General features: G+C 32.1%; 1 protein-coding gene across 1 annotated transcript in view; it reads right to left on the bottom strand.

The window, feature by feature from the left end:
- LOC106464434 (neural-cadherin-like) overlaps positions 1 to 9,932 on the bottom strand; it is a 25,902-nt gene that overhangs the window by 11,889 nt on the left and 4,081 nt on the right. The window contains exons 4-8 of the mRNA XM_022392149.1: positions 9,838 to 9,930; positions 6,049 to 6,287; positions 5,562 to 5,687; positions 3,370 to 3,708; positions 2,263 to 2,453 (exon numbers count right to left, since the gene is read on the bottom strand). Coding sequence (XP_022247857.1) covers positions 2,263 to 2,453; positions 3,370 to 3,708; positions 5,562 to 5,687; positions 6,049 to 6,287; positions 9,838 to 9,930 — 988 coding nt within the window. The remainder of the gene's footprint in view (positions 1 to 2,262; positions 2,454 to 3,369; positions 3,709 to 5,561; positions 5,688 to 6,048; positions 6,288 to 9,837; positions 9,931 to 9,932) is intronic.

Raw genomic sequence — 9,932 nt, 5'->3', positions numbered from 1 at the left:
AAGTTTTTTTCTTCCCGATTTGTGAAACTCCTCACATGATGAAAAAAGAATTAATATTATTTTCGAAATCTGCGTAGCTGAATTATGAAAAATCCATTATTAAAATCAAAACAACTTTTATGAAGTTTAAATTTACAGGCTTGCATTTCCTATGAGTAGTAATTTCATTGATCAGTGTTATGTAAACTAATCCATTAATCAAAATTAGGACTAAATTCATTAATCAAAATCAGTGTATCCAATTATTACTGTCTTTGATTATTCCAACATCAATTAATGAAAATTCCATTTATATCGATTCTCACAAAAATCAAAGTTAGCATTTTGATTTATTTCAACAACTTATCAATTGAAATTATGACTGTCATATAAATGATCAATTAAATGAAATTAGTGTTTTCAATTATCACTAATTATGATTATTCCGACTATCCAAGTAATCAAAATATCACTATTATATTAGTTTGTTGTTAAGTTCAAAGCTACATAATAAGCTATATGTTCTGTGCCTAATTTTAACCTTTTAAGTTATTTTTTAAATTCAAATTTGTTTAGCTAGATGATTCGGGTGAAGGGAGGCAGAGAATCATATTTCAGGTTTGATTCCCACTGTCACCAAACTGGCTCGTCCTGTCTTTGTTATGGCAAAGTTACTATGGCTATCTGCTACTGTCACTAAGTCTGAACTGTTGACTAGACAGAATACAACTGACTAGAAGCACCTATCACTAATGTTTCTTTTTTTTTTCTTTGAGGAACACTGTACTACTTGATTAATCAAATGCAATCAATTAAATGGTGGTTCCTTAATAAATTATATTTGTTTAATCAATTAGTAAATACCACTGATCATCCATATTTAACTACAGAGCAATGGAAATGTGTACTACTAGGGCACAGCATACCAAATAAAGTGATCATAGTCTAGACAATTAAAGTATAAACAGTAATATATTTTTCAAATCTTGCTAGGTATGTTTTATTTTAAATAAACATTTTCCTGCTTGGTATTTGTGGCACAGATTGCCAGCTGTTTTAAAGTCCAGTTTAGATTAATGGTGTTGTTGGAGCAGAAACAATGTATAGCTACGGCCATCATTTGGCATGCTTCAGGGACCACGAAGTATATTGGCCCAAAACGAGCTGTGAGTTTCTTACAAGTATATACTTGATCCCCCCCAGATTCCTTCTGTTTTTGTTTTTACAGAGAAAACTCATAATACAGAAGCTGTAACATTTAACATACACTTACTTTTTCCATAATAAATTTCAGGATTTCTTCAACTCACGACAAAAACGTACGGCACTAATCACACCTGAAGATGGGTATCGTAATACCTTTAGAGATTGCCTAGACTTCAGGGTACAGCAGAGCCTGTAAAACTTACTGAAACATACAACTGTAAAGTTAAGGAAGTGGATTTATAGTTGTACAATCATATAAAATCATTCATGATATAGAAATATGTATGATAATGTGCAACATTTTTTACTCAACAAAATGTGGTTCACATGAAATATGTTGGGTTACTTTTCACAAGAATATTGAGCATTTTGGCTAACTACAGAAAATATAAGACATAAAAAAAATTACAGAAATTTATGGGAACTACAGGACACCTGAGAGGCCTGAAACATGAAAAGATGCATGCATTGAATCTGTTTAACATCAGCCTAGTGTAATGCTAGCCTATAAGCTGACACAAAATAAAAATATTGCAACAAAGCTAAAGAAGTAAGTAGATTTCTACTGCTGTAAAATTGTACAAACTAAAATCTAATTCTAAAACATTATAATTGAAAATAAAGAAGAGTGTCTACAATATCCAGTGCTGACGAGGTCTTCTGCCAATACCAGGACTCATCAGGCCAGCTGGGATACGACACATGGTAGTGGTTACATTCTGTTTATATTATCAAACTGCACGAACAACAACTGTTACAGTGTGAACTAGACTTAGCTGGTAAAGTGTTATTCTACCAAGTTTATTTAACTAAGTCACTGACAAATCAGAATTAGGGTAAGGATTAATAACGCACAGTTAATTTATTTTAACACCAATTATGTTTTTATTATTATTATTATTTTGGGCGCATACGATTTAGTCTACAGATTAGTAACTTCTAGAATCTGCTTAACTTAACCTTATCATTACAGTTGTAACACAGACTAACATTATAACATTTAATAATCTATTTTACTGATTTCCTGAGCTACTGTAGATTTAACAGATGATTAAATTCAAAATATCTGTAGTTTACCTGGCTTTGATGCTTGTGACTACTTCTCCCCGCCCAAGGTTCTCTTTGATCATTATGGGTCCATAGATGGGCTGGTCCCACACTGGAGGGTTGCTGTCTCTGTCTACTACTTCTATAGTTAGTTCTACTGTAGTTCGATGTTGTGGTTTCCCTTTATCTAAAGCAACAGCTCGCAGGTGGAACTGTTGTCGCTAAATGCCAAAAAAATAACTTGTTAACATGCATTATATACTAATAATGTCTTTATTAAATTTTACATTACTCAACATATAAAATTAGTAACTGTACTAATAATTGTGGTCCTGTCAAGTCTGCGTATCTCTTTACATTGTATTGCGTTCTTTCTGTTTCCCTCACATATTTACCATTATTAAGTTTTTATTAATAGAAATAAATGTATGCAGAATTAGAAAGCAACAAAAATTAAATCAGCTAGACAAAAGATTTTCACTACAAGAAAATAAGTTCAACAAGCAAACTAATGTAAGAAAATTTTTTAATAAATCCATAACTAATCAAAAAGGTTAGCATCATCAATATTCTTCTAGTTGTTCAGTGGTTATCAAATTATGTTTTGTAGATATACCTTAGAACAAGTAAATGTGTATACATTGTTATTATATTTTTTTATCTTGTTTTAAACTCAACTTAAGATATAAATATACAAGCATTTGTTTTTCAAATGTTTACCAATAGTTATTTTAATGGGAAAAACTTTAATTCACGTTTAGCAACACAAAGGGGCAATCAATTATTGAATGAATATAAAAAATAAGACTCTAAAAACATATTATAGATAATACTTACAAAGAAAGAATGTTTGAAGAGATTTTAATAAAACATAAAACTCTTGAAAAAAATTATAGTTTATTGATTTATGTATGGATAGATGAAAAATGTTCAAATCATACTCCAATTACAAAAATTGTTAACAATCTATTCACATTAAAATTAGTCTTTCCCAAATTAACAGTCTAAAAAAGAGAGCTTTAAAACAATATTTCACTGATTATTTTATGACTTATTATTTGGCTACTTAAATTACTAATGATATTCTATGTTATTAATAATTTGTGCTGATAGAAATGATTCAAAAAGAACACACACATCCAATGGTTTCTGAAGAATAACCCAGCCAGAATCAGGGTTGACTTTGAAGTAGGTAACATCAGATGGATCATATGGAGCTGACAAGTTGTACATTACAGCTCCATTATCATCAGCGTCCTCATCCGAAGCTGACACACGTAGGATATTTGTTCCAACAGGTGTATCTTGTTTTACGTGCTCTTTATATTCCTGTCGGTCAAAAAGAGGTGGATTGTCATTGATATCTGTTATTTCAACCTTAAAGGAACAAGCTCCTTCCAGCGGAGGGTTTCCTCTGTCAGTAGCTTTTACTGTGACACTCACAAACCGACCATCTTCTCCTTCTCTGTCAAACACCTGAAATAAGTTATATTACATGTTTCTCAAACTTCTCTTTAAGTATGACATATAAGTTAAGACTCAGGGAGGTCAGAGAATGAGAGATATACTTAAGACAGGTGTGGTGCTCAAACTAAACAGAAGACATTTGTTATACTAGAGCAGGAGTTTCCAAACTGAGGCCTGCGGGAAATTGTCAATTGAACTGTAGAAATACACAAAATACTTGAATGTTCTGTTAACATACTCAATATCTATGCATTTTCTGAGGGGCCACGTGCTGAGAAAGTTTCAGAAACCTCTGTACTAGAGTACAATCTCACCTTTGATACAATATATTAGTTTTAGTCAGAATAGTTTTTTAGTCCCAAAGTGTTTTTTTAACAATGTTGAACTTTTCAGAAAAAAACTGAAACATAAGATTTATATGCAACATAATTGTTTAATATCTGTTAACCCTTTGGATGCTATAATTGGATTTATCCGGCTTGACATTTATAGCCATTTGGTGCAACAAGCAGATTTATCCCACAGTGTTACAAAAGCATTTCTTCATAGTGTGACAATCAGGATACTCGCATGTCCTTGATATTTCCCACCTTAGTACCAGGCTTGTGTGTACATCACCAAGCAAAAGTGCAACTAGTGGATTTTGATATTGAAAAAGCACAAAAAAAGGTCAAATTCTACATTTCATTTGTTACTGGATAATTGACACTTTTCGAAAACTCACCCGAAATTTAGTTTTGCACTCAAAGGGTTAAGATTCAGTACCATCTTCAGGAAATTTCTAAACTGCAACACTTAGAAAGAAGTAGAGGTTTTTCTTGCATTTTACTTTGAAAGTTTTAATGTAGTACCTTTGCTTTAAGTCTAAAGTAGAAGAACTAAGGGGCGTTGCAAAATAAATCACCCTTTTTTCCCCTGAAATCATGATGAACTTGGTAAGACTGCAAATATCATCACTCATGAGAAACACCATTTCAACGCACTTTTGGGTGTTTGACTCTTCGAATTTCATTTTTAGCAGAAACTTTTTAATCATGGTACTCACTAGAACTCAGGTTTGTTTCGCATGTGCTGCCTTCGGAATGGCTCAGAAACTAGTCGCAGACATGCTCTGAGAATTCAAGTCTTCCAATCGACACATCGCAATGCCAGATTTGAAAAATCCTATTAATGAATGTGAGAGACACAAATGTGAAACCTTGATTCGTGTTCTCACTGATGTGCTCACAGAGACAGCCACAAAAACAGACATGTTTGTTGCATTGCTGAAATATTTTGCAAATCAATTAAAATTCGTACGTGAGAACAATGGTGGCCCAATCAAGCGATATTGATACTTGGAATTACTTTTTTATTGAATTAAAATCTTATTTTACTTTGTTATGCTCTCAAGAAAAAAAGTGTGATTTATTTTGCAACATCCCTTAGTAGCCATCTGGTTGTTTGTTAAAGAAGTAGTTTGTAAGTGTTAAAATTTCATGATCTTTTCCTTCAAAGAGTTCAAAATAGTGTTTCAATTTTCCACGTACACACAAACACAAAGGTATATTATGTAAATGTAATAATACATTGTTTTCTAATACTGTTGATAAACATTTATTTGTAACGAACAGTTTTTTTTCCTTTCATATAGGAATTAACTTTGTATATTAATGCAAGGGTGTTTGCCAACCACATACTACAGTGAAATAAAACAAGAGAACTGTACCAAAGTTTTTTATCTTTACATTTCTGAGTGTTTATGCAAAATTTTTGTATTGACATTTTTAGAGGATGTCCATAAGGAATTTTGTTCTCCTTTTTGTTGACACGCTAGTTTTAGTTTTTGTACTGTACACCTGGAGCATATATTTTGTTCTAACCTTGTTAGTCTTCACATCTCCAGAGACTTCATCCACAAGAAATTTGGTTCCTTTCTGATTAGGTTGCTGCACGATACTATAGCGAACCAATCCATTATGTCCTTTATCTTGGTCACTAGCTTTAACCTGTAATGGAGACCAAGATCAAACTGTATACAGCAGCAAGATCAACTTCTCTATCTCTCTCTGTGTTTATAAAAAATAATTATAATAAAGATTTAGATTACGATGCAAGTGTAAATTAAACCTTGTATTCCTAGATACATCAGGCTTTAAACAGAATCAGAAATAAGGTAAGGAAATCGTAAATTAGTCTAAAGTGATGGCGCAAAAACAAGTTGAATAATCACTTTCACAGTTTGTCTTCAGACTTACAGATTGACCCATTAGGTTTAGCTGCAGATAAAACATTGCTTTATTTACATGAAGAGAATGACTGAACTTAAAACACACTTCTGCTTAATTCCACAATGTAAGAAACACCTACAGTAATGATAACAGTGCCACTTGGTGCTCCCTCCTCAACAGTGGGTAAATAGCTATCACATTCCTCAAATTCAGGCTTGTTATCATTAACATCAGTAATAAACACGACAACTAAAGCTGTACTAGTGTGCGGTGTTAAGCTGCCATCTTTGCAGCATGACCCATCATCTTGGGCAGTCACATTCAACTCGTACTTGTCTTTGTCTAACTGGATGTGCCCATTAATCAAACGGATTACACCTGAAAAGATACAATCAACTTAAAGATATTGAAACAACAACAAAAGCTGATTCCTTAGTGTGTAAAAGCAAACATAAAAAGTAACATTAAGATGAAAATAACAGAGAGACGACACTGCTCTTTAAAATAAAGCACTGCTGTTTTCTTTCCTAGACTCATTACTTGGTTACAACCTATAGAAGCTCATTATTTAAAGTTAAATCTCTAGAAACCAAATTTATATTATGCTTCATATATTTAATATTCTTTTTTAAGTTGGATTTTACTTTCAGAAGTTAGATATCCAACATATAACGAAATAGATATAAAAGAAACCCCAAATTATTCAGAAAATATAAACACATCATTATTATACAGGGATTATACCATGTCTATTCTCGAGGGTGTCATTAAGGAACAAAACAAGGAGTCATCAAGTACAAGTGGAAACCAGATTTAAGGAATGAAAGTTAACAAAACTAAGAAATGCTTTCTCTCTAACATTAGATTTCATTTTATTTGATTCTGTTTTCACTCGTGTTTGAGTGAGATTACTTTTCCTCTTGTGGAAGGAAAAGTAATTTTCTCTATTGCTAGAAATTAATACAATTGTACAGTAGTTACTAACACTAATTAAATCACAATTTAACTAAAATCTCCAATTACAGTAAAAAAAAATGTTATAGAATGCATGATGAATAACTGTAAAATAAAAACTGTAGGAGATGTACTATAAAAATAATTTTCAACTATGTGTAAATAATATATACTCCAGTTAACATTATAACTGGGATTAACAGGTAATGTATTTGCAATGATTTTTGATGAGTTAACATGAACTGGAATTAACAGGTAATGCATTTGAAATGATTTTTGAACAGTTAACATTATAACTGGGATTTACAGATAATGCATTTGCAATGATTTTTGATGAGTTAACATTAACTGGGATTAACAGGTAATGCATTTCCAATGATTTTTGATGAGTTAACATTATAACTGGGATTAACAGGTAATGCATTTCCAATGATTTTTGATGAGTTAACATTATAACTGGGATTAACAGGTAATGCATTTCCAATGATTTTTGATGAGTTAACATTATAACTGGGATTAACAGGTAATGTATTTACAATTGTTTCTGATGAGTTAACATTATAACTGGGATTAACAGGTAATGCATTTACAATGATTTTTTATGAGTTAACACTAACAGGTAATGCATTTGCAATGATTTTTGATGAGTTAACATTAACTGGGATTAACAGGTAATGCATTTACAATGATATTTGATGAGTTAACATTATAACTGGGATTAAAAGGTAATGCATTTACAATGATATTTGATGAGTTAACATTAACTGGGATTAACAGGTAATGCATTTACAATGATATTTGATGAGTTAACATTATAACTGGGATTAAAAGGTAATGCATTTACAATGATATTTTATGAGTTAACATTATAACTGGGATTAAAAGGTAATGCATTTGCAATGATATTTGATGAGTAAACATTAACTGGGATTAACAGGTAATGCATTTACAATTATTTCTGATGAGTTAACATTATAACTGGGATTAACAGGTAATGCATTTACAATTGTTTCTGATGAGTTAATATTATAACTGGGATTAACAGGTTATGCATTTACAATGATTTTTGACCAGTTAACATTATAACTGGGATTAACAGGTAATGCATTTACAGTGATTTTCCCGAGTTAACATTATAACTAGGATTAACAGGTAATGCATTTACAATGACGCAAGTCAATTATATTTAGATATTTAGCCAATATAGCATGCATTAAAATTGAATAGGTGAGAAAAAGTTATTCTTCCAGATAGGGAAGATTTTGAGAGACAATCTTCCCTTTGTTTCAGAAGTCTGATAAAAGTTCATCAGTTTCACCTCACCATATAAACAATCAATCATCACTATATTTAAAAACATTACACTGAATATTTTTTGTCGTGAAGTTAATCAGAGAGGTCATGACTATCAACTACTGAAAAAAATAGCCAAAATGAATCTGGTTTAGAGCAAAATTATATCTTGCATTCAAGAATCAGTACATATATGATAGTTTCAGCCCAACCTTTCTGACAGTGTTAGTCTCATATGACCTTCTCTAACAGTATTAATTTCAGCTCACCTTTTCTAACAGTATTAGTTTCAACTCTCCTTCTCTGACAGTAACAGTCTCAGCTCACCTTCTTTGACAGTATTAGTCTTAGCTCACCTTCTTAAATAGTATTAGCTTCAGCTCATTTCTGTGACAGTATTAGTCTCAGCTCACCTTCTCTGACCGTATTAGTCTCTGCTCATCTTCTCTAATAGTATTAGCCTCAACTTACCTTTTCCTAACAGCATTAGTCTTAACTCACCTTCTCTAACAGTATTAGTCTCAACTCACCATTTCTAACTATTAATTTCAGCTCACCTTCTCTAATAGTATTATTCTCAGCTGACCTTCTGTAATGGTATTAGTCTCAGCTCACCTTTTCTAATAGTATTAGTGTCAACTCACCATTTCTAACTGTATTAATTTCAGCTCACATTCTTTATAAGTATTAGTCTCAACTCACCTTCTCTAAAAGTATTAGTCTCAACTCACCTTCTCTAAAAGTATTAGTCTCAACTCATCTTCTCTAATAGTACAAGTCTCAGCTCATTTCTCTAACAGTATTAGTCTCAGCTCATTTCTCTAACAGTATTAGTCTCAGCTCACTTCCTCTTACAGTATTATTCTCAGCTCATTTCTCTAACAGTATTAGACTCAGCTCTCCTTCTCTAACAGTATTAGTCTCAGCTCACCTCCTCTTACAGTATTAGTCTCAGCTCATTTCTCTAACAGTATTAGACTCAGCTCTCCTTCTCTAACAGTATTAGCCTCATCTCACCTTCTCTAACAGTATTATTCTCAGCTCACCTCCTCTTACAGTATTAGTCTCAGCTCATTTCTCTAACAGTATTAGCCTCAGCTATCCTTCTCTAACAGTAGTTTCATCTCTCTTTCTCTAACACTATTAGTCACTGCCCTCCTTCTCTAACACTATTAGTTTCAGCTTACCTTCTCTAACACTATTAGTCTCACCTGAACTTCTCTAACAGTATTAGCCTCATTTCACCTTCTCTAACAGTATTAGTTTCAGCCTACTTTCTCTAACAGTAATAGTCTCAGCTTTTATTTTACAACATGATTTTTACAATCACCCATCACATTCCTAAAAGCAAAATGTTTATAGCTAACATGACTTTTCAGTTTTACATTTAGCAAAATTTCTCAACACAGGAAAAATACAAATAAATTCTCATCTAGTTGTGCACTTTCGTTAGTAAATAGGTAATAAGTCTATATTATCCAAAAGGTTTTGCAATCAAAGCATATTGTGTTAAAGAGTTTTAACTGTAGGTTCTCTCTAGTATTGAAATTTTGTTAACAAATAGAAAATAACTTCACACCATTCATCAAGTTTAAAATTCAAAATACTTTACGGTCAAGAAATTCTCACCATAGGTTTTCTTCTAGTTTATATCAGAAAAAATATACCTAGATGAGGTTACCTGTACGTTCTTCAATCTGAAACATGCCAGAAACGGTTCCTCCTCCAACAAAGCCAAAGTGGATGTTATCCCCATCCTTATCACTAGCCACAACT

This window comes from Limulus polyphemus, unplaced genomic scaffold, assembly GCF_000517525.1.
Source record: "Limulus polyphemus unplaced genomic scaffold, Limulus_polyphemus-2.1.2 Scaffold1652, whole genome shotgun sequence".
Lineage (NCBI taxonomy): Eukaryota > Metazoa > Arthropoda > Merostomata > Xiphosura > Limulidae > Limulus > Limulus polyphemus.
The sequence above is the reverse complement of the archived record's forward strand: the minus strand, read 5'-3'. Positions and strand labels throughout refer to the sequence as shown.